At 41.3% G+C, this 27,560-nt stretch overlaps 1 protein-coding gene across 1 annotated transcript in view; it reads right to left on the bottom strand.

The window, feature by feature from the left end:
• The window catches only part of JHY (junctional cadherin complex regulator), a 63,523-nt gene that overhangs the window by 15,806 nt on the left and 20,157 nt on the right, over positions 1-27,560 (bottom strand). Inside the window, exons 3-4 of the mRNA XM_007457039.1 lie at positions 15,538-15,651; positions 1-479 (exon numbers count right to left, since the gene is read on the bottom strand). The exon at positions 1-479 is cut by the window's left edge and continues 186 nt beyond it. Of these exons, the coding sequence (XP_007457101.1) occupies positions 1-479; positions 15,538-15,651 (593 nt within the window). The remainder of the gene's footprint in view (positions 480-15,537; positions 15,652-27,560) is intronic.

The following is a 27,560-nucleotide window of genomic DNA, read 5'->3' on the forward strand; positions in this document are numbered from 1 at the left end:
TGTAGCTGCTGATTTGAAAATCTTTTCTCTTCTTGGTCTTCGCGTCCTCGTTCTGTATTAACATTCATCATTGAGTGATACCTGGTAGAATTTTTATATAATACCTTGTTAGAAGCCTGGTGTGGTGGAGCAAATTTATCGGACGTTACTTTGGGTTCCTGGCTTCTCGGTATACCTGAGTACTGTAAATCATTGTTCGGGGCATTCATAATCACGACTGTTTCCTGTTGCACTGCAGTATGTATAGGCTTATTTGGGGTTTGCTGCTGTCTGGAAGCGTTATTCTGGTTTCCTTGACTGACAACCAGCTCTTCAGTCACCAAAGACTTTGGGCCATGCCGGTGTTTATGCTGTTTTTGAATCTTGTGCTTGGCTGGTCTTCTGGAAGGTTGCTGGCCATTGGTTGTTTCTGAAGATTGACCTCTGGGTCCATTGCTTGATTTTGCATTTTCAAATTGAGACCAGTGTTCCTGGTAATCCTAAAAAGATATTTTTAGTTAATATAAAGTTAAAAGATTGACACTCTTCACCAATTTTAGTGTTTCTCAAACTGGGAGTTAAGACTTCTAGGAAGGTGACCACAGAATTGAAAAGAGCTAAAGGAGAACAGAGGGTCCTTTTCCTCATTTCGGGCAATGAGAGGGCGATTAGCTGAGTGGTTCCTCCTGGCAGTTTCAGGTTATGAATTTTCTAGAAAGAAATAGCTTAGAATGGGCATTATATTAAGGGCAAGTCTTTGACTTAAAATGTTGTAAAATGAGGTATTACCAAATGGGGGAAAAAGCAGCTTTACCTCTAAAGAGCTGCATACAAAGGAAGTGCGAATCAACATCAAAATATGCAAGTTTATCTTACCTAAGATGAATATTTTAAAAAATATTACCCAGAAAGAACATCAACAATTTGCTTTACCCACCAAGTACAAGTTTAATATGAAATACAATTCAGATTATCAGATCTTCTTACTCATATAGGTCAGAAGCTAGAAATGATCTCTTCACCAGATGAAACAAATTAGATTTTATTCAGAGGATTATAAAAGAGTCTGTGCGGTGATAGGACATCTGTGAAACCACAAGGGTTGTTTTGCTTCTGTTCCTTAATATAGCCTGTACTTAGGCAATCAAACATCTGGGGGAAATATTTCAATTTCAGAGCAGTCTTTATGCTTTCCAAAGTCTTGTAACAACAAAATGTACTCCTCGTATAATAGAGATGCACTATGTAACTATATTGTGCTAAGCCATTTAGACATATTTCCCGAGGAATAAAGCACTCATTACTTTGTGAAAAACTAGCTGAGTTAAGAGGCCTTTGGAAAGAATGATTAAATGCTTACTGAAAACAGTCAGAGGACCATATGCCTCAGTGTGTTATATAACTGCAACATAATTCTTCCTTGCTGAACACACGTATAAAAAGCCTCTGTGGCCTGTATCTATGCAACGTTAATCGAAAAATGCAAGTTACCCAGATCATTTGAGAAAAAAACTTGAGTAAATCATGTTTTTGCTCAAATTGTTTTAAGGATAAGTTCAACTTTTTTTTTTTTTGCGGCACGCGGGGCTCTCACTGTTGCGGCCTCTCCCGTTGCGGAGCACAGGCTCCGGACGCGCAGGCTCAGCGGCCATGGCTCACGGGCCCAGCCGCTCCGCGGCATGTGGGATCTTCCCGGACCGGGGCACGAACCCGTGTCCCCTGCATCGGCAGGCGGACTCTCAACCACTGAGCCACCAGGGAAGCCCAAGTTCAACTTTTATTTCACTTTTCTGATATAATTGCTAAGGCTCATCCTACTCCTGTATAATATCTAATGGTATTCTACTTCTCATGAAATCTCTTTATAATGATAAGGTTGAGATTATTTAAAACAGTAATATACAATATGACTTCTTATATCAGATTTTCAAGTAAGAATGACTTATAATTCAAAATTTAGAGTTCTCCTTAGAATTTGAACTTTTTGGAGGATTGGCCAGGTTCTTAGTAGCTCCTCTAAACTTTAAGTTTTTACCTGCGGTGCTCCAAAAAAGAAAATATTTCCTTTTCTGTCTGTATTTCCATGAAGAACGGTCCTTCTTTTCATGCAATATATTGAGCTGCATGGGGGAAATGTGGGCAAGGAGGCTCTGCCAACAGACAGCCCAAGAGCATCCTTCCTTGTAGTAGATCCAGAAGAACACTGTTATTTACATTCTTGTAGGTGTGTTCATGAAACACAGCGAGTGGCTCTTTTCATGGCTGTCCATCACTGTTCTTGAAGGTCAAAAAAGATCCCTCTTTGCTATGACCTAGAGATATTTATTAATGCTGATAATGTCATTCTTTTCAACGTTTGTTCAGCCTTCTTTTAAATTGAAGGATAGTTGATTTACAATGTTGTGTTAATTTCTGTTGTACAGCCAAGTGACTCAGTTTAACACATATATACATTCTTTTTTTATATTCGTTTCTGTTATGGTTTATCACAGGATATTGAATATAGCTCCCTGTGCTATACAGTAGGACCTTGTTATTTATCCATCCTATATATAATGGTTTGCATCTGCTAATCCCAAACTCCCAGTTCATCCCTCCCCCACTTCTCCTTCCCGTTGGCAACCACAAGTCTGTTCTCTATGTCTTTGAGTCTGTTTCTCTTTTGTGCATAAGTTCACTTGTGTTATATTTTAGATTCCACATATAAGTGATATCATATGGTGTCTGTCTTTCTCTTTCTGACTTATTTCACTTAGTATGATAATCTCTTAATCATGCTTGTTCAGCCTTTTAATTGCTAGAAAAATAAGTGACCAGGAACTCATTTTCTGCTGCCATATGACTGTACTTGTCCAGCTCTGTCTCTCTCATTTCCACCAAAAAAACCTATCAAGAATTTTTTTTTACTGGGGTACCAGACCCAAAATCTTGGGTTACCACTTGGTCTTAATCACGTTATACCTTTGCAGCTGACAATTCAGATGACAATAGTGCTCTTCACAGGGTGCTTTGTCAACAAGGCCAAGGACTCATCATTTCATGAGAAACTTCATTTGCCTCGAGTGTTAAATCCACTGTTCACGTAAATGTAAGTGCCCAGAGATGGCATTTCAGTCTCCAGAAAGAAAGACGTTTATGGGCTTGATGTGATTTCTCTCACCTTCCGAGCAGCCTACTTGAGATCTGAGGTTTACTAAAGATTTACTACCTACAATTGAGGCATCAGGTGTCACTCTTTAGGTGGCAAGACCCTAGTTCCCTGAAGTTAATATACAAAGCCATTCTCAGGCTATTTAATCTCCATCAGCACCGAATTCCTCTATTTCATCCCCCTCTCACTGGGGTTCTTTTGTTACCAACACTCACAATCAGTCCGGACCAAGCACTCAGAATAACTGCTTAATGGCAGTAGGTTTTCCCAGCACACACAAAGCAGAGTCCCTTGGCTGCAGCGTTAGCGCCAGGGTCTCCTGATGCCTAATGCTGGGATGATAATTTCTCAGTAAGATCTGTGCTCAGTTATTAATGCTCCTTCATACTGTGCCATCCAAGGGAAGTCTGCCCCCAACCCTGAGACAGGCAGCATCTGGCTGTTTCTCTTTCACGACTTTTTCCGTTTACATGACCTAAGCAGAGGGGAGGGTTGCACGCTTTGATGTCAGCCAAAATGTTAATCTGCTTTAAAACAAAAGCCGTTCTTGTTCTTAGTCACCCTGATAGACCCTGGAGTCCTGAGGGTTGTGCCTGGGCTCCAAGATTAGCTCTGAAGTTTCTTTTGTGTTTACTAACAACAAAACACACATTCTTTGAGTCTGGGTTATATATACATTCCATTCGATAATATTAATACAATTTAGAGAACACAGTAGCTGTAATTTTCAGTGCTAGTATAGAAGGACTCTATGTTCAGGTGAATAAAAGCGGCATAGCTCTGTTGATAGTGCTGGAGGAAAACCAAATGAATAGCTCTTTGGAAAGGTGGCAAGATCACTTAGGATGTGGTCACAAGGATGTTGACGTATATAAGTCAAAGACGCTACATATCTTTCGCACTATCATTTCTTTTCCTTGTCTAGAGAGGCAAGAGTTATTTTATTTAGAGGCAAGGAAGGAAACATCCTGTTTCATCCTTTTCAAGGCTCATGTATTTGGGGAACTTTCTTCTTTCCCACTGACAGCATGCTCCTTTCCTGGGAAGGATCTTCTGCTGGTGGGAGTGTACCCTCTTGCACTGGCTAGCAAGGGTCTGACCCTTAGCTCAGTACTGTGTCTGGTTCTGAGCACACAGTGGAAATGGGATTTGGAAAATCTGTGAAGATTCACAGGAGAATACAAAGCGATTCAGGGCAAGACCTATGTGGACAGGTAAAGTGACGACGGATTGCTTGGCTTGAAGTAAGGATCTTAGGCATGTGTACGGCACTTAAATAGAAAATGATGAGGATGACCATCAGTTCTCAGTATTTTTTTTTAAATAGATCTTTATTGGAGTATAATTACTTCACAATACTGTGTTCGTTTCTGTTGTACAACAAAGCGAATCAGCCATATGCATGCACATGTACCCATATTCCCTCCCTCTTGAGCCTCCCTCCCACCCTCCCTATCCCACCCCTCTAGGTCATCGCAAAGCACTGAGCCAATCTCCCTGTGCTATGCTGCTGCTTCCCACCAGCCAACTATTTTACATTCGGTAGTGTATGTATGTCGATGCTACTCTCACTTCGCCCCAGCTTCACCCTCCCATCCCACGTCATCAAGTCCATTTTCTATGTCTGTCTCTTTATTCCTGCCCTGCAACTAGGTTCATCAGTACCATTTTTTTTTTCAGATTCCATATATATGTGTTAGCATACGGTATTTGTTTTTCTCTTTCTGACTGACTTCACTCTGTATGACAGACTCTAGGTCCCTCTACCTCACTACAAATAACTCAATTTCGTTTCTTTTTATGGCTGAGTAATATTGCATTGTATATATGTGCCACATCTTCTTTACCCATTCATCTGTTGATGGACATTTAGGTAGGTTGCATGTCCTGGCTATTGTAAATAGTGCTGCAGTGAACACTGTGGTGCATGTTTCTTTTTGAATTATGGTTTTCTCAGGGTATATGCCCAGTAGTGGGATTGCTGGGTCAGCTGGTAGTTCTATTTTTAGTTTTTTAAGGAACCTCCATTCTGTTTTCCGTAGTGGTTGTATCAATTTACATTCCCACCAGCAGTGCAGGAGGGTTCCCTTTTCACCACACCCTTTCCAGCATTTACTGTTTCTAGATTTTTTGATAATGGCTATTCTGACTGGCATGCCATTCTGACCAGCATGAGGTGACACGTCATTGTAGTTTTGGTTTGCATTTCTCTAACAACTAGTGATGTTGAGCATCTTTTCATGTGCCTCTTGGCCATCTGTATGTCTTCCTTGGTGAAATGTCTATTTAGGTCTTCCTTAATTCAATTTATTTATTTATTTATTTATGGCTGTGTTGGGTCTTCGTTTCTGTGCGAGGGCTTTCTCTAGTTGCGGCAAGTGGGGGCCATTCTTCATCGCAGTGCGCGGGGCGCTCATTGTCACGGCTTCTCTTGTTGCAGAGCACAGGCTCCAGACGTGCAGGCTCTGTAGTTGTGGCTCACGGGCCTAGTTGCTCCGCAGCATGTGGGATCTTCCCAGACCAGGGCTCGAACCCATGTCCCCTGCATTGGCAGGCAGATTCTTAACCACTGTGCCACCAGGGAAGCCCTTCTGCCCAATTTTTAACTGGATTGTTTGTTTTTTTAATATTGAGCTCCATGAGCTGTTTGTATTTTTTGGAGTTTAATCCTTTGTCTGTTGTTTCATTTGCAAATATTTTCTCCCATTCTGAGGGCTGTCTTTTTGTCGCGTTTATGGTTTCCTTTGCTGTGCAAAAGCTTTTAAGTTTAATTAAGTCCTATTTGTTTATTTTTGTTTTTATTTCCGTTACTCGAGGAGGTGGGTCAAAAAAAGATCTTGCTGTGGTTTATATAAGAGTGTTTTTCCTATGTTTTCCTCCATTTGTAGTTTATTTTTGTGTATGGTGTTAGGTAGTGTTCTAATTTCATTCTTTTACTTGTAGCTGTCCAGTTTTCCCAGCACCACTTATTGAAGAGGCTTTCTTTTCTCCATTGTATGTTCTTGCCTCCTTTGCCGTAAATTAGGTGACCATATGTGTGTGGGTTTATCTCTGGGCTTTCTATCCTGTTCCATTGATCTATATTTCTGTTTTTGTGCCAGTACCATACTGTCTTGATTACTGTAGCTTTGTGGTGTAGTTTGAAGTCAGGGAGCCTGACTCCTCCAGCTCTGTTTTTCTTTCTCAAGATTGCTTTGGCTATTTGGGGTCTTTTGTGTTTCCATACGAATTGTAAAATTTTTTGTTCTAATTCTCTGAAGAATGCCATTGGTAGTTTGTTAGAGATTGCATTAAATCTATAGATTGCTTTGGGTAGTATAGTCATCTTCACAATATTGATTCTTGCAATCCAAGAACATGGTATATTTCTCCGCCTGTTTATGTCGTCTTGGATTTCTTCCATCAGTGTTTTATAGTTTTCTGAGTACAAGTTTTTCACCTCCTTAGGCAGGTTTATTCCTAGGTATTTTATTCTTTTTGCTGCAATGGTAAATGCGAGTGATTCCTTAATTTCTCTTTCTTATTTTTCGTTGTTGGTGTATAGGAACGCCAGAGATTTCTGTGCATTAATTTTGTATCCTGCAACCTTACCAAATTCATTGATTAGTTCTAGTAGTTTTCTGGTGGCATCTTTAGGATTTTCTATGTGTAGTATCATGTCATCGGTAAACAGTGAGTTTTACTTCTTCTTTTCCAATTTGTATTCCTTTTATTTATTTTTCTTCTCTGATTGCCGTGGCTAGGACTTCCAAAACTATGTTGAATAAGAGTGGTGAGAGTGGACATCCTTGTCTTGTTCCTGATCTTAGTGGAAATGCTTTCAGTTTTTCACCATTGAGTATGATGCTTGCTGTGGGCTTGTCATATATGGCCTTTATTATGTTAAGGTAGGTTCCCTCTATGCCATTTTCTGGAGCTTTTTTAATATCATAAATGGGTGTTGAATTTTGTTGAAAGCTTTTTCTGCGTCTATTGAGATGATTGTATGGTTTTTATTCCTTAATTTGTTAATGTGATGTATCACATTGATTGATTTGCATATATTGAAGAATCCTTGCATCCCTGGATAAATCCCACTTTTTCATGGTGTATGATCCTTTTAATATGCTGTTGGATTCTGTTTGCTAGTATTTTGTTCAGGATTTTTGCATCTATGTTCATCAGTGATATTGGTCTATAATTTTCTTTTTTTGTGATATCTTTTTCTGGTTTTGGTATCAGGGTGATGGTGGCTGCGTAGAATGAATTTGGGAGTGTTTCTCCCTCTGCAATTTTTTGGAAGAGTTTGAGAAGGATAGGTCTTAACTCTTCTCTAAATGTTTGATAGAATTCACCTGTGAAGCCATCTGGTCCTGGACTTTTGTTTGCTGGAAGATTTTTAATAACAGTTTCAATTTCATTTTGTGATAGGTCTGTTTATATTTTTTAATTCTTCCTAGTTCAGTCTTGGAAAATTGTACCCTTCCAAGAATTTTTCCATTTCTTCGTGGTTGTCCATTTTATTGGCATATAGTTGTTTGTAGTAGTCTCTTATAATCCTTTGTACTGCTGCAGTGTCAGTTGTGGTTTCTCCTTTTTCATTTCTAATTTTATTGATTTGTGTCCTCTCCCTTTTTTTCTTGATGAGTCTGGCTAATGGTTTATCAATTTTGTTTATCTTCTCAAAGAACCAGTTTTTAGTTTTATTGATCTTTGCTATTGTTTTCTTTGTTTCTATTTCATTTACTTCTGCTCTGATCTTTATGATTTCTTTCCTTCTACTGACTTTGGGTTTTCTTTGTTCTTCTTTCTCTGTTGTTTTAAGTGTAGGGTTAGATTGTTTATTTGAGAATTTTCTTGTTTCTTGAGGTGAGATTGTATTGCTATGAACTTCCCTCTTAGAACTGCTTTTGCTGCGTCCCATAGGTTTTGGGTCATCGTGTTTTCATTGTCATTTGTTTCTATGTATTTTTAAATTTCTTCTTTGATTTCTTCAGTGATCTCTTGGTTATTTAGTAGCACACTGTTTAGCCTCCATGTATTTGTGTTTTTTACAGTTTTTTTTCCTGTAATTGATTTCCAATCTCATAGTGTTGTTGTGGTCAGAAAAGATGCTTGATACAATTTCAGTTTTCTTAAATTTTCTGAGGCTTGATTTGTGACCCAAGATGTGATCTATCCCGGAGAATGTTCCATGTGCACTTGAGAAGAAAGTGTATTCTGCCACTTTTGGGTGGAATGTTCTATAAATATCAATTAGATATATCTGGTCTATTGTGTCATTTAAAGCTTGTGCTTCCTTATTTTCTGTTTGGATGATCTGTCCATTGGTGTAAGTGGGGTGTTAAAGTCCCCTACTATTATTGTGTTATTGTCGATTTCTCCTTTCATGGTTGTTAGTATTTGCCTTATGTTTTGAGGTGCTCCTATGTTGGGTGCATAAACATTTATAATTGTTATATCTTCTTCTTGGATTGACCCTTTGATCACTATGTAGTGTCCCTCCTTATCTCTTGTAACAGTCTTTATGTTAAAGTCTATTTTATCTGATATGAGTAATGCTATTCCAGCTTTCTTTTGATTTCCATTTGCATGGCATATCTTTTTCCATCCCTTCACTTTCAGTCTGTATGTGTCCCTAGGTCTGAAGTGGGTCTCTTGAAGACAGCATGATATGGTCTTGTTTTTGTATCCATTCAGCCAGTCTGTGTCTTTTGGTTGGGGCATTTAATCCATTTACATTCAAGGTTATTATTGATATGTATGTTCCTATTAACATTTTCTTAATTGTTTTGGGGTTTTTTTGGTGGGTCTTTTTCTTCTCTTGTGTTTCCTGCTTAGAGAAGTTTCTTTAGCATTTGTTGTAAAGGTGTTTTTGTGGTGCTGAGTTCTCTTAGCTTTTGCTTCTCTGAAAAGCTTTTGACTTCTCCATTGAATCTGAATGAGATCCTTCCTTGGTAGAGTAATTTTGGTTGTAGGTTTTTTTCTTTTATCGCTTTAAGTATATCCTGCCACTCCCTTCTGGCCTGCAGAGTTTCCACTGAAAAATCAGATGATAACCTTATGGGGATTCCTTTGTATGTTATTTTTTGGTTTTCCCTTGCTGCTTTTAATATTTTTTCTTTGAATTTAATTTTTGTTTGTTTGATTAATATATGTCTTGGTGTATTTTTCCTCGGGTTTATCCTATATGGGACTCTCTATGCTTCCTAGACTTGGGTGACTATTTCCTTTCCCATGTTAGGGAAGTTTTCAACTATAATCTTTTCAAATATTTTCCCAGACCCTTTCTTTTTCTCTTCTTCTTCTGGGACCCCTATAATTTGAATGTTGGTGCATTTAGTGTTGTCCCAGAGGTCTCTGAGAATGTCTTCAGCTCTTTTCATTCTTTTTTCTTTATTCTGCTCCTCGGCAGTTATTTCCACCATTTTGTCTTCCAGCTCACTTATTTGTTCTTCTGCCTCAGTAATTCTGTTATTGATTCCTTCTAGTGTATTTTTCATTTCAGTTATTATGTTGTTCATCTCTGTTGTTTGTTCTTTAATTCTTCTAAGATCTTTGTTAAACATTTTTTGTATTTTCTCAGTCCGTGCCTCCATTCTGTTTCTGAGATTCTGGATCATCTTTACTATCATTACTCTGAATTCTTTTTCAGGTAGGTTGCCTATTTCCTCTTCATTTATTTGGTCTTGTAGGTTTTTACCTTGCTCCTTCATCTGAGACATATTTTTTGGCCGTCTCATTTTTTTTTTTTTTTTTTTTTAATGAGTGTGATTGTGTTCCTGTCTTACTGGTTGTTTGGCCTGAGGCTTCCAACATGGGGGGTTGTAGGCTATTGGGTAGAGCTGAGTCTTGGTGCTGAGATGAGGAACTCTGTCAGACCTCACACTGATGAATATTCCCTGGGGTCTAAGGTTCTCTGTTAGTTCAGTGGTTCATAAGAGGGAGGCCTGGGAGATCAGGAGGGGCAGGTGGGAGGGGCCTTCCGGGAGGAGCTGAGTGGGAGAGAAGCAGAGGGCAATTGCCCCGCCCACTCAGGCCTGGGGAGCCTGCTGAGCTCCCAGGCCGATCCCCTGCCCTCCAAAGCCCTCTCCAGGCTGCATAGCTCCTTGGGGGCATAGGAGGGAGGACAGGGAGATCAGGAGAGGCAGGCAGGAGGGGTCCTCCCAGATGGAGGAGCAGGAGAGGAGAGGAGGGCATTTGCCCAGCCCATTCAAGCCCAGGAAGCCTGCTCGGCTCCCAGGTGAGGTCCCCTGCCCTCTGAGACCACAGGTGGAGGGCACCCTGGGCCCCTTCTGTTCCTTGAGCCTAAGCCCCACCCTCCACAGCCCCCAGGGCCTTTTTCAGCCCTGTGGGTCCTGAGCATTTTGCCCCACCCACTGCCCAAATCTCACCCTTTCTTAGGCCCCACCCTCCACAGCCAGGGCCTTCCCCCCCACCCTTTTTTTTTTTTTTTCTCTTCCTCTTTTTTACTATTGTGGTATTGTTGTACCTTCCGGTTGTTGATTCATCTTTATTTTTATATTCTTCCTAACATATGTTAGTTTCCTAGTCTAATTTTATTTTTTACTTTGTTATTTATTTTTTTTTGGCTGCCCCAGGTGGCTCGTGGGATATTGGTTCATGAACCCAGGGTTGGGCTGAAGCTCCCGCGGTGGGAGCTCTGAACTCTCAGTATTTTTAAAGTGAAAACACACAGGCTTAAATGGTCCAGGGACCTTGTTTCCAGCATATCACCCTTTCTTTTCTTGTCCTCTATCTCCAGTTTCTGATCTTTTCAGAATATAAATGTGTTTAAACCTCTTCTATTAAAAAAAAATGAAACAATCCCTTACTTGATCTCTTTCTCTGGTTAAACCTCATCTCTTAATCCACAGCCAGGCATCTTAAAATGTAGGCTGGTCTTCATTTCCCCAGCTCTCATCCTGACCTCTGTACCCTGCAGGAGAGCCCTTATTCTCACTGAAACTGCTTTGCTCAGGCCACCAATGACCTTTTAGTGCTAAATCCTATGGTACCATCTTTTTTTTTTTTTTTTTGGCTCAGTATTTTTAAAGTGAAAACACACAGGCTTAAATGGTCCAGGGACCTTGTTTCCAGCATATCACCCTTTCTTTTCTTGTCCTCTATCTCCAGTTTCTGATCTTTTCAGAATATAAATGTGTTTAAACCTCTTCTATTAAAAAAAAATGAAACAATCCCTTACTTGATCTCTTTCTCTGGTTAAACCTCATCTCTTAATCCACAGCCAGGCATCTTAAAATGTAGGCTGGTCTTCATTTCCCCAGCTCTCATCCTGACCTCTGTACCCTGCAGGAGAGCCCTTATTCTCACTGAAACTGCTTTGCTCAGGCCACCAATGACCTTTTAGTGCTAAATCCTATGGTACCATTTTTTTTTTTTTTTTTTGGTGTGTGGGCCTCTCACTGTTGTGGCCTCTCCCGTTGCGGAGCACAGGCTCCGGACGCACAGGCTCAGCAGCCATGGCTCACGGGCCCAGCCACTCCGCGGCATGTGGGATCTTCCCAGACCAGGGCACGAACCCGTGTCCCCTGCATCGGCAGGCGGACTCTCAACCACTGCACCACCAGGGAAGCCCTGGTACCATCTTCTTTAACTTTCTATTTTTTCAAACTTACACAATTATTTCAAACTTACAGAAAAATGGCAAGAGTAGCACAGAGAACCCCCAAATATCCTCACTGATCCACCACTTTTTAACATTTAGCCACATTTCTTCATTCTCTCTCTGTAGATCTCCCACTCTCCATTTGTAGACAAAGAGATCTACATTCTATCATTTATAGTATTATTGTTTGTATCATCATTACTTAGTTTGTCTGAATCATTTGAAACTTGCATATATGAGTTGCATACATCACTCCCTTTTCATGGCACCTTTTTACTTGTCTTCTCTGCAGAGTTGAACCCTGTTCACTGATTTTCCTTCCTTGAAGTTTTCATGTCTCAGGTTCCATGACACTGTTTCATCCTGGTCAGCTTTCTGCCTCTCTGGCAATCCCTTTGTAATCTTTTACCTTCTCTACCTCTGCTCTCCCTTAAAATATTCTTACCAGTTTCTCCAGGGCCCTGTTCTTGACCTTCCTTTCTTCTTCCACTACTTACAATTCCTGGGGCAGCTCAGCAGTTCCCATGGCTGCAACCCACCAGGGAATTCTTATGATGCAAATGCACACAGGCTAACTCAGATGCCTCTCCTGAGTTCTAGGTCCTCCTCCCTACAGGCACCTCCTGACTCAACGTCAGGCCCACTGCTGGCCTCACGCAGCCCTCTTTCATTCCCAGAACCAAAGCCCTCCTTTTCCTCCTCGGTGGTGTTGGTGCCACTAATCAGACACTCAAACTATTCTCTTTCTCTCTCCCACGTTCACCTTGTATTTAAGCAGTTGCTAAGTTTGTTCATTCCACTTTCTGACCACCACAAGGCAGGGGCTGAGGGGGATCAGGTGCTGTCCTGACCTGCCAGGAGTTCAGTCCAGCCAGTGGAAGAAGATACACCCACCGTCCTGCAAAGCGAGCTGATGGCATGTGGAGTGTGGGGCAAACAGAGCAAATGCTGCCACCTTTCCAGTTCTCTCATCATCTCTTGCAGAAATTACAGCAGAAGTCGCCTGACTGGTTTCGCTGTCTCTGCAATCTTATTATTCTCTTCCAGTCTATTCTTCAGACCTTGGCAGTTTGTTAACATGCAAGCCCAATGATGTCATTAACCTGCTTACAATTTGCCAATGGCTTCCTGCTCTCCGTAGGATAAAATTGGAAATCTTTTGATCGGCATAAAAAGCCTTTCATGGCCCCTAGCTGACCTGCCCAGCTCTGTGTCCCTCATGCTTTGCCCTTTAGCTACTGAACTCCAGGTAACAATCCATACAGACTAGATTGCCCTGCATTTTTACACCTCTGCTCCCATTTATCTGCTTGGCATATTTTGACTCATCCTTCTAGGGGCAGCTCAGGTGCTCTCTCTTTTCACGAAGCTTTTCCTCTCTTTTTAGGGCAGAATTAGGTGCTCTTTTAGTTACACTAAAAGAAAGAATTAAATTATACCTACTTTTATATCACTGCATTATAATGATTATATAACTGTCTTCCCATTACCAAAAGTTTTAAGCTCCTTGAGGGTAGGAATCATTTTTTTTAAAAAAAAGGATCTTCTGTCAAATTTTATTTACTTTTCTGAAGAGTTTTTTTTTTAAAAAAACATGTCTTTTGGGCTAGTCACCTAAAAGCTAGTGGCTGGAATATAGTAGGTACTCAATAAATACTTGTTGTCTGAATTATTTTGATTTCACATAAAGGTATCTCTTAGTAGTGAGTTACTCATTGTTAGAGTAAGTTTACTGAGGGATATGCAGATTCTTTGAAAATCATCTTTCAAGAAAAAGATTTCAAATGAGGCCCATTTTCACTTGAGATTCACTAAATGACATTTAAATGTTTTTTTAATCAACCATTAAATATTGAGATCAGCTTTGGGTAAAGCAATGTGCTAGGAGGTAGAGAGGAATACAATGCTAAGGTTCAAGGAGCTTATCGTGTAGTTGGTACAAAAGAAACACAGGCAACAGCTAATGAGACAGTGGCCGAATAGGATTAAACCCTGGCGGAGTGGTCCCAGCCACAGGCACAACAGGACAGGGGTGCGACAGGCAGGAGGGGGACCACAGAGAAGCCATCCGAGGTGGGTAGTTGAAGAGGAGAAAAAAAGTCAGCCTGGAGGTTTGTATGCTGAGTGCCCCGCCAGCATGCAGGACACAGCGAACACCTAACAAATCCTTTCTGAATAAAGAAAGGGAAACATCCCTTGGGCTGCTCAGTCTTGCTGTCATTTAGATACAACAATCTTAAGATGCTTTGCTCCTTATTGCCTTTACTCAGGAGTGGGTTAGAAACAAATGCGTCTTGTACCCTCAGAGATGAAACAGTATCCTTTTTGCTTTCTTCTGATTTTCTTCTGTACGAAGTTTTTTACTGTCTCTGCCTAGGGCCATGCCATGCATTAAGCACCGTGATTTTACCTTGATTATTTTATCACTGGCCGAGACTCCTAGTGACAAGTGTGAAAGCTAGAGTTTGCAAGAATCCTACATGCTTCAACTGTGTTTCCTATAGTAATTTAAGTAACTAGAGATAAAGGATCATAGATTTCTAGCATTTTGCAGCTGGGATGGACCTTGTAGTTCATTTCGGCCAATGCTTCGTTTAAGAAAAAAGAAACTTAAGGCTCGGGGGAAGCTGAGATTTGCCCAAGTCACGCATCAAGTAAATGGCAGGTCAGGGCCTAGAACTCCCTGTCTTCTGACCCAGTCCTTTACCCACAACACATAACAAGCCTTAAGGCGTTTCCTTTGTCCCCTCGATCCTGTTGGCCGAGCTGCCTAGGCTCTCCATCAGGTCTGGTAGGAGACTCTGTCCTCTAGGTCCACTTCTAGGAGACATTTGTCCCCATCCTCCCAACTTCGGGGTGTGGCCTCCCTGGCATCAGCTTTCAGGAAGCTTCAGGTGAATGGCTGTTTTCATTTCTTTCTTTCTTTCTTTCTTTTTCTTGGCAACTCTAAGAGTAGCCTGGAGGCTGCTGCAGAGGCGAAAAGATGATTTGAGCTGTGCCTCTTTTCTAACTTTTCTGAAACTGGAATGAATTTTTTTCTTCTTCTTATTACTTTTCCACTGTACATAGTTTTAACTAATGATGTCAACAGGCCCTACAGGCTGGGTGATTTCAAAGGGCTTTATCCCTTATGAAGCAGGTATAAAACCCGGTACAAGAGCAGCTGCCCCACGTAACACTATACACTGGATTAAGAAGACATCAGCTGCTAGAACTTTTCTTGATTCTTCTAGAAAAACAATCAGTGGGGACGGTTTCATAAAAATCTTCCCGGAAACCATATTGTGATTTCAAAGTAGTAAACCCATGGCCAAAAAAAGGGATGTCATCACGCTAAATTACTTAGGTAGTAGGCGTTTATGTTCTGCAAACGAGGGCTCAGTGAGGCTCTGGGGATTCCCACCCATTTTTAGGGACCATACCCCCCATCACCTAGGGATACAGTATGACTGATAACTCCAAAAGGAGACAGACTTGGGAGCAGCACAGTATTGGACAATATTTTGGAACTGTGATTTTTTTTTCCTGCCTGTATTTTCTCCATGCCATTCCTCTGAATGTTTCAAGAGTGATACGATGATTTTTCTCTAGGAAATAGAATGTTGGGAAAGTGGGTATGGTTGGCTAGCTGAGCAAGTAATGACCCATCTGGGCAGAAGGCAGTCTTACCCATCAGAAGGTAGGTAGCTATTCTCAGGCATAAGAATAAACCCTTAAGTGATAAGATGTCAGTCACAAACATCACTTAGATCCAGCAGTAACCCTTGAAACACACTTAAAATTCAATCTAGCAGGTGACCTTTAGCTGTTGGGCTTTTTGATGCCATTTGTCTTCAGGGTCGATAGTGACATTTCCAGTCTCTCTGGTGTTCTGAATAGACGTCTTGTCAGTTACTCTGACGGGGTAGGAGATCTAAGGGGGTAAAACATACACAGCATGTTAACTGGATTCATTTTAGTCTTATGGCCATGGGGCTCGAGTCTGTACTCTAGAAAGAGGTCCTGCAGGGTTACATTTTATTTATAGTTCATTTCAAGGATTCATCTCAGTCCTTAGGTATCTGGATTATTCCCAAGGAAAATGGGAATAAACAATGTTTTCTCTTGCAGGGCTGATGTGAGAATTGGTGTTTTGAGCTCAAACTACTAATTATTGGGTTGGCCAAAAAATTCGTTCTGTAAGATTATGGAAAAACCCGAATGAATTTTTTGGCCAACCCAATACTTTAAATGCTCAATACATACTCAGGGGACCTGATTTTAGAACAGTTATCTGAGCCAGATGCTGCAACTAATGTTTAAGTATGCCAAACAAATTATGAAATAACACTATACTCCAAGATGATGATAAGAACAACAAAAATAACTAATATACATTGAATGCTCATGATAGCTGTCCTAAGCACTTTGTATACATTAGTTAATTCTCACAACAGTCTTACCAGGTATGTACCTTTTATTATCCCCTTTTTGCAGATGAGATAACTGACGAACAGAGGTTAAGTAACTTGCCCAGAATCAACAGCTAGTAAGCAGAGGAGCCAGGCAGTCTAACTCCAGAGACTGTACATTTAGCGATTTTGCTAAATTAACTCACTTATTAGAAATATCATCTTTGACTTGCAGACTTTGTAGTTTTGACACCCCATAAATTGTAATGATGTAGGTTAGTGGTGCTCAACTTTAGATAGATATTAGAATAACCTAGGAAGCTTTTAAAAATTAATGTTCTGGTCCCATCCCAGATCAATTAAATCAGAAATTTAGGTCCCCAAATTATTGATGGATTTAGGTCCCCAAATTATGGAGGCTCTCATTAGCTACCTGTTTTAAGTCAAGGAATTAGACTCTCTTCTGTGCTATATGGAATTCTAGCCACCAGGTAGCATTTCAGAAAGCAAACTTAAAGTCCTGCAATAGTGATGATGGCAAAGATTCTGGCGGTAAGTATCCAGTACACCCTCCAGTGCTTCTGTACCATCCCTGGTAGACGCTCCTCCCCCCACTGCCTAATCACTTGCCCCTTCTCCAGGCAGGAGTTATCTGCTTGTCACTATTCGTATAGGTTTAAAGATCTTGACAGCGAAAGAAGGAACAAGGTGGCTTGTGAACAGTTCCTTTCTGTGGGAGACCTGGTCCTCTCAAACACTCCCTGGAGTAAAATGTTAGACCTTTGAATCTCTGTTGTATCAGTGATAAACATTGTTTTCCATCCTCCAGAAACCTAAATGCTATAAGGCTCTTCCTTATAAGAGCAGCAACAGGTCTGTCTGTAATTTCTATCCCTCTGCCCTTTGAAATAACATAGAATAAGTCAGTCCCTCTGTCGGAAAACAGCCCTAAACTGGTAGAACCTAAGATGCCTTCCCCAAGCCTTCTCTTGTATAGAAGACTTCTCAAGATGTCTTTGTCATTCCTCCTGGGAAAGATTATTCATATGGGGTCCTGTGGCCACCCTGCTTTGTCACCTGCAAGATGCTGGTCTCCCCATTTCTAAACTGATGTCCTTAATTTAAAAATTGAGATTCAGGATTTGATACTTGTTTTGTTAAATTTCCCCCGGTGGGCTGTGTGGTGTGAGAATTAGCAAGGTGGAATGCTGGAGAGAGCGTGGGGTTTAGAACCTGTCATGGCTGCGTTTAAATTCTCCCTCTGCTGCTGACTTTTACTTCATACTTATGCAGACTAGTATTCAATGCAGAAAGAGGCAAACATACTTGTTAAATATTAACTAGTAGGCAGGCATTTGACAGTGAAGATAACCTCATTCCTTACCACTCAAGGTGGCTTCTCTGACACAAGAAAGACAATTTGTTCCTTTTGTTTTGGGTGTGACCCCCTCTCTACCTGAATGCCTCCCTATCACAATTGCCCTACTAATATATACAAATAAGGGAAATAGTGTGAAAGTTTCAGTACTTAAAGGTTGATCTGAAAATGGGAAAACATGAAAATATAACTTTTTCCATGTTTGAATTCTCACCGCTAATACAAGGTACAAAATGTACTATTGGATCATGGCAATTTTTAAATGACAAATGGAAGTAATTAACAGGTTTTGAGTGATTACCTACTCTGCAAATGGAAGACTTCACAATACCATGGAACAGTTTCACTTGTGCTGAGATGGAAAGTTTGGAGTTATAAATGCTATAAATGCCCAAGGTCAGGAACCACTTCTCATGTTTACATCTCTCAGTCCCTCACTGGTTCCAGAAACATGGGATGACAGTAAAAGTATTAGATTTTACAGCTTCTGTCATCATTTGCTCAAAGGCTTCAGTCCCTTACTGCCATGACGTTAAACAGATACACAACTCATTTAAAAGAAAAATCAACTCCATCCTGGAGGAGAAATGAAGGTCGGGGCAGGAAAAAAATCTAAATAGGCTGCCTAAGCAGGCGGGGAAATCATCCTTTTTTAAACCTCAAACACGCAATGTCTTGGACAAGCTGGAGCCTGGGAGAAGTTGAGTTTATTCCTAGATCTGCCACTAGGGGGTTTGATTCCGGCTTTTGTAAAGGGGACTTAGTTTAGTTAATTTGGTTTTTCACTGGTGATATTAATTGTTTGATTAACAACGATGGGATCCCTTATGGAGCTCTGATAAAAAGTTTACAAATGAAAAATACATTGTCCTACGCTTCCTTCCCCAGAGAACATAGGATGTATAATATTTCCATCCACAGGCTGTTTTGGTAGAACTTGGTGTCTGAATCACTCCACTGAGTCTCTGGGTGAGTAAAACACACTTCTACATAATCTCTTTGAAAGTGGAATGGGACACAACCTCTGCTAGCTATTTCTTTTTTTTCCTTGGTGAACCATTCTATTAATACCAATCAAATCGAGAAAATGATCAAATGAAATTGCATTTTGAGCATCATAAGCTGTGTAATGTCTATTCTGTTAAATTGGGGCCATAATTGCTTCTCCACTGAAAAGATACAACAAAGACAGCAATCATGTCATGTCATTATCCCAGACTAGAAAACCGGCCTTTGCTGGGAGGACTTCAAAGGCTTGTGGTTCTCGAATTGCATTTGCTGCTATTGTCGGAGCGCAGGCAATCTTGATTAGGTGTTTACGCTGAGGTAAGGCGCAGAGCAGAGCGCCTGAGTGCCTGGGTCTAGAGCCATTAAAAAATTGTACATTATGTCCCTGGCTTTGAAGTGAGGGTTTATATGTAGGAGAGCAACTCAGATTGAGTACAGCTGAGCTAGATTGGGCAGCTACGTCTCTCTCAAAGAAACTCATCAGGTTCTTAGAGGATCAGCGCCACAAAAAAAGTTGATGCTTTTCCAAGAGCTGTATGTGAATCACTGTGTATCCGCAGAGACACACGCTGAAACATGTTTAAATAGAATATCACTGTGTGGTCCTGCAGTCGCAGGAGGTTCGGGTCCTTTTTTCCTCTCTTTTGTTTTCTGTTAATAACCTTGTGTTTAGATGTCGTGGGGAGTCTCACATTAATTTATTAGGTTCCTTGTTCTCATTCCTTGATGGTGTTAACAACGAGCATATATCCCAGTTAAAATAGGCCAGAGAGTCCTATTTTTCTAAATGTGGTATTTGCTTGCCATCATTCCAACACAGCTGTTATTGAATCCCTCTCTTTGGGGTGTAATCAGCGGACTCAGTTGATGTTTCTTTGTTAACTTGGCTAATGAGTGATCTGCAGTTTTAACTGTACTATTTCTAATAGTATAGTGCACTTTGCTCTGTGTCAGTCTGCACCTGCTAAGATCAATGGTACTGCCCCCTGTATTGACAAACGGCCAGCAGAAGAGGTGGAGGCATGGCAACACAGAGAGCCTGCCACGGTCAGGCTCCAACACGGGGATTTAGTACAGCTGTTTGAATTATCTGGGGATTTGTATTAATTATTCAGCTATTTAGAGACAAAACACCTGAAACCTGAAATGTTTTGGCTCTGCCTGGCCACTTTCTCCATCCTGTAGAACACTTCGTAATGTATCAGTATTTAGCACCTACTGCTCAGGAAGAAATTGATGACACTGACACCTCTGGATATATTATTTTTATATTCATTTTCCAGATAAGATACTTGAGCTTCTTTTTTTTTTGCGGGCCTCTCTCACTGTTGTGGCCTCTCCCGCCGCGGAGCACAGGCTCCGGATGCGCAGGCTCAGCGGCCATGGCTCGCGGGCCCAGCTGCTCCGCAGCATGTGGGATCTTCCCAGACTGGGGCACGAACCTGTGTCCCCTGCATCGGCAGGCGGACTCTCAACCACTGCGCCACCGGGGAAGCCCTAATTGAGCTTTTAACAACCCCAAACTAATTATGCCAGTCACCTACTTTAAAATCCTTTGATGCTTTTACATTGCCCTTACCTTTTAAGGTTTATAAGGCCCTACCTCCTCTACTCTTCGGGCTCCCCTCCCTGCTCTCTTTAGACTGTACTTTTTCAGGTCTGCTCTTGGGCCACATGCTCTGGGTCCACACACAGGGCCAGTCTTTGACTGGCAAGTCCCCTTTACCTCACTTATTCTGACCAGTCGCATTCACTGTTCTAGCCTTGGCTGAAATATAGTTAGCCTTCCCTGATACCCTGGAGGAGGTTATAACAGATGCACCTGAGCTCACGGCCTTAGTGCTCTGTCCTTTCCCTCGTGTGAGAAGTCTCACCCTGGTCATTATGTTTGTCTCGCCTCTAGATGTTAAGTTCCATGAGGGCAGGAAAAGTAGGGACTCCATGCTGGACTGTTCAGCTCCAGAGGCGTTACTCCCATGAGCTACGTGGTGGTTCTGGATGTGCCTGGTGCATATGTCCTCAATACATATTACTGAGTGAGAAGATCGATCTACATTGCTCACTGGACGCTCCGTTTACATCAGAACACATCTAATCTATCGTTTATCTGGCTAGAACTGTGGTTTACATTAAAGCCTGGAGGCTGTCAGCAAAACAAGGTGGAAGCTAGGATCCCATCTCTGTTCTCTCCCTCGCTGGTTCGGCCCCAGGCCCAACAGCCCTTCAGCACTCCAGCCCTTGGCATTTGCTGTTCCCTTTTCCAGGGAAGCCCTTTCCTCAAATATTTGCCTGGTGCTCTCTCCCACCTCCTTTGTGATCTGTTTACAGTCGTAACTCTGCTCCCAGCATCCCCTCTCCTTCTGCTTTGCTTCATTTCTCTCCTCTCCATTACATCACCTACTAGTACGCTGATTATCTGTTTTGTCTATTGTCTGTCTCCTCCTAATAGAAAGTTAGCCCCACGAAGGCTGGGATTTTTGTCTGCTTTGTTCACGGATGTATTCCAAGTACTTAGGACAATGCCTGACACATAATAAGCTCTTAATAATTATATGCAAATGAACGAAGCAATCAGCCATTTTCAAGAACGCGAAAGATTTTTAGGACTGTGTCGTGAAACGTCTGTGAAGGTTGATTAGCTAGCAACCTGAACTCCCCGTTAACACAACTCAGAATATTGTAAGTGTGACCTCTGGATGGTCACAGGATTCAAACTGCTCCATTACTAAAATCCTTCAATGATTCCATGTCATGTAGAGGAAAGGCCTAACTCTCCAACACAGTAGCGCTAAAACTCGAGCATGTATCAGAATCAGTTAGAGGGCTTGTTGAAACACAGAGGTGAAGGCCTCACCCCAGAGTTTCTGACTCAGGAGATCTGGGCTGGGGCCCGAGAATTTTCATTTCTAATGAGTTGCCAGGCGATTCTGATGCTGCTGGTCCAGGGACCACATCCTGAGAGCCCCCGCTTTAAAATGACACACAGGGGCCTACATGAAAGGCCCATGCCCATTTCTCTAGCCTAAATACGCACACGCCCATCCTCATGATCTAGTCATGCACAACACGGAAGTTCTCCTTAACTAACTTGCTAGATTAAGTAACACTCTCCAGTCCTTTCTTAAGATAGTGGGCCAAATGCTCATGGCTGGTCAGCTACTCTGTGGTATGCCTTGGTACATCTATTTCCACTGGTTGAGTTTTATATTTACCAAGAGTCTTTTATGAGTCTTCTCAAACCTGTCTATTCCTATTGTACGTGTTGTTAAAATTATGAACTTTCTTTTTAAAGGTTAGATCATCTGGAGAAATCTGAGTGTGAATAGAGAGTTGTTGTTTCCATGAAAAAATAAGTTAAATAATTTAGAATGACCCAATAAAGCAAATGGAAAAATAACAACTGGGGAGGGGTGTCTGTAAAAGACTAGGGGAACAGTCACAAAAATCTAGAAAGATGATGATCTTAGCTCGTTTCTAAACACTTTTTAAGTTTTTACGTTGCTTTCAAGAAATCGGGGGCTTCCCTGGTGGCACAGTGGTTGAGAGTCCGCCTGCCGATGCAGGGGACACGGGTTCTTAACCCCATCAACTAATTGAGGGCAGACATGATGTTATTTCCAATCTTCCATAAAAGCTTATGCAGATGGAACTCTGCAGTGGAAGTGTACTCACTACAGGCTGCTGATTAAAATAACTAAAGAGACATATTCCCGCGCCCCAAATTACTGTTGACAGTTTTGAACTGTCAGTGCCAAGTCACAGTTCTGGAAAAAAAAAAAAAAAAAAAGAGATCGGAAGTGAACACCATAGATCTTTCAAACTGACGTGAGAAAGATGATACAAAACTGTAGTCCATAGAATATACACTGACAGGAAGGCCCGGCCCCTCAGTAAAATGTTGGTGAATTAATGTGTATTTATATACTTTAAGTGAAAGTAAAGTACTTAAGGTCATCGTTTGTCGTATCTGCTTTAACCACTTTACTTGATTAACTGACCACCTGCCAGTTCGTGACCAGCACCAAAGTGGTTCCTCCTGTACCCACAGGTCTCTACTTAAGCAGTGTCCTTTCTCACCCTCATGCCATCCCACATGCTCTCTCTGCCTGTGGTAACTTTGCTGTCCGCCTCCACCTGTTACTTTCTACTTCTCCCTAAAGAATCAGTTCAATGACTGCCTCTTCCGTGAAGCCCTCTCTGACTTCCCCCAACAGACTTGGGTACCTTCTTCTTTTGGGTTCCTTTGGGGCCAGACATGTATCCAGGACAGCAGTTATCACTTGGTTCTGACTGTTTACATGTCTGCTTCCCACTTGGCCAGAAGCTCCTGAAGAGCATATACACTGACAGCAGTTTATAAAATGACTACAGAATCGTAGCATTTGGGGGAGTTTGGTAAAGAGGCAAAGGATGGTTCCCATCACCATAGCTCTTGACTTTACTGCACAACAGTGCACTATGGCCTGGGTAAGAGAGCACAGAATTATCAGGTTCTCCAGGCACATTTTTGACACCTATCCTTAGACATGATTAATTCTGTTCAAGTTCTGGTTTTTGAAAGGGCGTGCTTCAGTTACAGGGGAAAGTTTTCTTTCCATGGATCCCTCCTCAGTAATGTCGAATTAATGAAGTGTCACTCTACAGATCAGATAAATAAGTGCTGAATAGTGCATACAAGAAAGATGCCTTAAGAAACTTCTTGTACTGAAAAACCATAAAGTTCAATTTAAATTATGCTGTCATAAGTAAGTGCTCTTGTTGTGGTTGCACAGGGCAAAATAAAAAAAAAAAAAGATCAATCAATGAACATAACACAGAGTACCTACTCTGTAGAGTGAGTATAATGTGAGACATGGGACTCAAAAACACCATCAAACTAGAAGAACTCTATAAAAAATAATTCGTGTTTCTAACCAAACATAATTAGAAAAAGATGATCATAATTTAAATAAAGGTAAAGTTTAATTTTATAGACAACCAAAAGTTTCACAAACCATGAAATTTAAAACCATGGAAAAGGAGAGTGTTATATCACTTCGATATTAATCTTATCCAGTAGGAGGCTAAATTCAAATCAAATGTTCAATAATAGATATAACATATTTATACAGGGCTATATGATTATGCAAAGTGTTCACATACAGCATCTTATTTGGTCATCTAAATAATCCTGGGTCTGTAAAGAAGGCAAACATTTGTAACCTCACTCTGATGGGGAAAAACAAAGCTCAGCAAGATTTTTTTTTATTTACCAAAGGTAATAATTGGCTCTAATAATAATGGGGCTCAAATCTGGTCTTTCAATGCCAGATTCCATTATTTAAGTCAAGAACACAAGCTCGTTAGTCTTTTTTATTTTTTCATTTTGAAAGTGGTAAAATTCTGAACCCCCCCCCAAAACTATTTAAAAATCACATTTCTTCATAAAAGATGTAGAAAGTGCTTACTGTATGCCAGGCTCTCGGAGTTCAGAGATGAGCCTTTAGGAGCTCAGAGTCATGTAAAGACATACAGACACATACACTAAATAGTGCAGTGTGGTGTTATGGATTCTACGGTGGATGTTCAAGGATGAGGGAGGAACTCAGAGAGTCTTCATAAAGATAGGGGACTTTGAGTTGAGTCTCAGAAGGAGGCTGAGATTTTCCCAAGCAAACAAGACAGGGAAAAGTAATCCATCAGCCTGGACAGAGGCCCAGGGGAAACACTGGGTTCTGGGAGCTGTGAGATCCCAGAGTACGACTGGAGCATAGGATGCAAGGGAGGAGTGACAAAGGATGAGGCTAAAATGGCAGGAAGGAGCCAGGTCGCAAAGGGCCTCGAGTACCACTCTGAGAGTCAGAATTTTATCTTGAAATCAACAGGGACTCTCATTAAGCAGGAGATTGATATGATCAGATTTGTATCTAAGAAGAACATTTGTGAAGGTGGTGGAGAAGACAGATTTGAAAGAGTTATGATGTGAAATTGTACTTCAAAACCAAAGTGTCAAATACTCATATGTTCCTTATCACCAAGTGTAAATATTTGAAATATAACTGAGACCAAAGGCAACTATTAAAGAAATATTGCCAACAAGTTGGGTACAAGACTGCAGGGTCCTATAATCCATGGGGCAGTGTTTGATTGACTGGGGACCCTCAGGAGACAGCATGGTAAGTGTGAGGTCTGTCCACCCCCGTTGTGTACAGTCTTTTGGGAGTCACATCATAGAATGGGCTGCAAGAGCCTACAGGTGTTATTCTTTTGACAACACTTTGTTCTTATTCTACCTGCAGTCACCTCCCTTTCATTTTGAGACACTGTAGCCTGAAAAACAAAAAAGCTGTTTAGGAGAACCTATTCCCAGGGTGGATTCCTTTGTCGTGGCTTAATGAATGACCAGTGGTAATAACAGCTTCCCTTCACTGAGTGTCTGCCACGTGTCAGGAGCTTTGTATAACTCTTCCAGTAGCCCTCCAAGGCAGAAATGGACCCCATACAATAGATAAAGAAGGTAAGTTTTGAAGAGTCACTTGCTCAAATATCTAGTTGGGGGTACCACCTAGTACACGGAAAAGCCAGCATTTAACCCATGATAGTCTGACTCCCAAACCAGCGTTCTCTTTCAGTTTCATCTCTTCTCCCACTATATTGTGTTGCCCCCTAGGAGAGAATGCTGCTTCCAAGGCTGGGGTCCCAGAGCATACATAGTCTTTTCTTTTTCCATTCACGTCTCAACTCGAATGATATCTCCTCAGAGAGCCCTTCCCCAAGTACCTCGCTAAACATCCCAGTTACACCCTGCTCATTACTTTATTAAAGAAAGTTGATTCAGTATCCTTTGAGATGTTTATCCCTAGCTGAAGTTATTTTGTTACATGTTTCCTGTCACCTGACTGGATGTAAGTCCCTTGAAGGCTGGGCTCTGCATGTCTTGTTTTCTGTTACATCCCTAGCACTAATAAGAGTACCTAGCGCACACTGTTGCTCAATAAATGCTTGTTGGCTGAGTTACCTGCTGCCTCAGCAACAGTCTCAAAGATGTGCTGATGCTCAGAATGGGTAGTGGATTCTATATAGGACTTTATATTGTTTAGAAGGCCGTAGCTAAATGAATAACCTTTCTGTATGCACATTGCAAAGTATCTGTAATTTCTTTAAGAAATTTCAAGGGAAAAAACAGAATAACATGTATAAAGCACTTACTGCTCCTTTCTGAGCCCATACTAAATTTCGCCTTCATCAGCCTTCAAAGTCACATTAGAATCAAGATAGAAAGGTAGCTCAGGACTTCCCTGGTGGCGCAGTGGATAAGAATCCGCCTGCCAATGCAGGGGACACAGGTTCGAGCCCTGGTCCGGGAAGATCCCACGTGCCGCGGAGCAACTAAGCCCGTGAGCCACAACTACTAGGCCTGTGCTCTAGAACCACGAACCACAACTATTGAGACCACGTGCCACAACTACTGAAGCCCACGTGCCTAGAGCCCATACTCCGCAACAGGAGAAGCCACTGCAATGAGAAGCCCGCGCACCGCAATGAAGAGTTGCCCCAGCTCACCACAACTAGAGAAAGCCCACGCGCAGCAACGAAGGCCCAAACGCAGCCAAAAAAAAAAAAAAAAGGTAGCTCATTGTTCAAGAGACAATTTCCTTTAATGGTAGATCATAAATTGACTCAAATTCTAGTGAGTTTCAGACAAATACTTATGGTTATGAAACAAATCATAAATAAAAGTAAGCACTGAATATTCACCAGTGCAGTTATTGGCCGGCTGTGATACTTAGGTGCCTTCTAGCCTGTGTTGGTTTTTACATCAGTTCCTTGCCTCACACATCATGCGACTAAGATCTTGCAATGTATTCAAACGTGATTTTTCCAGTGCATTTTAATGTGAGATTAACAGATCTATGAAAATTGGTGAAATGATTGTGGAGAAATTGAATTTTAAAATTAGTGGTTCTACTCTGAACCATTATTTTCAAGCAAAAGTGCAATTCAGGTGACCCTGAGCAATCAGGGGGGTGTAAAGTTACCAGGGTTCCTACAAAACACTGTATATTGTAAACACAGAGGCATGGTTCAAAAATAAGAGATATGGAAAGGTATAAAGTGAAAAGTTTTGCTCCCACCCTACTCCCCCTCCACCCTCTACAATTAACCACATATGTATCTTTTCTCACTTTTTTTTTTTGTTTGTTTGTTTTTTGTTTTTGCGGTACGCAGGCCTCTTACTGTTGTGGCCTCTCCCGTTGCGTAGCACAGGCTCCGGACGCGCAGGCTCAGCGGCCATGGCTCACGGGCCCAGCCGCTCCGCGGCATATGGGATCTTCCCAGACTGGGGCATGAACCCGTGTCCCCCGCATCGGCAGGCGGACTCTCAACCACTGCGCCACCAGGGAAGCCCCTGTATACACTTTTATACAACTTTAGCTTCTCTCTTAGTAATAATAAATCCTGATAGGTTGTCCATCCATAATGGTTCATGAGGAACATCTCATTTTTTTTTAATAGCTACAGTGTACTCTGTTATATGAATATACTATAATTTATTACACATTCCCCAAATGATAGACATCTGGGTACTTTCTAATCTTTTGCTATTAGAAATGAGGACGAAATGAATGATTTTGTTCAAGGGTTATTTCAAAACTGCACACATATAACTAGGATACATTCCTGGGAGTGGAAGATGTTGGGTCAATTTAAAAAATAGTAATTACTAACACGTATATAGTGCTCGCTCTAAGCCAGGCATTGATTTAAGCACTCTCCATATATTAACTCATTTAATCTTCTTAATAATCCTTTGAGGAAGGTACTAGTATTATCTCCATTTTAAAGATGAGGTTACTACGGCACAGAGAGGTTAAGCAACCTGCCCAAGGTCAGATGGCTATAGCAGGTGTCAGTGTCACAACCAACCTGGCTTGAAAGCCTATGCTCTTGGCCATTATGCTTTGCTCTCTCAAGGAGTATATGTAGTATTTGTATTTTAAGTAGATATTAACAAATTGTCCCCCATACTAGTTAATCCAATTTATTCTCTCATCAGCTTGACTA

This window comes from Lipotes vexillifer, unplaced genomic scaffold, assembly GCF_000442215.2.
Source record: "Lipotes vexillifer unplaced genomic scaffold, Lipotes_vexillifer_v1.1 scaffold986, whole genome shotgun sequence".
NCBI classification, from domain to species: domain Eukaryota; kingdom Metazoa; phylum Chordata; class Mammalia; order Artiodactyla; family Lipotidae; genus Lipotes; species Lipotes vexillifer.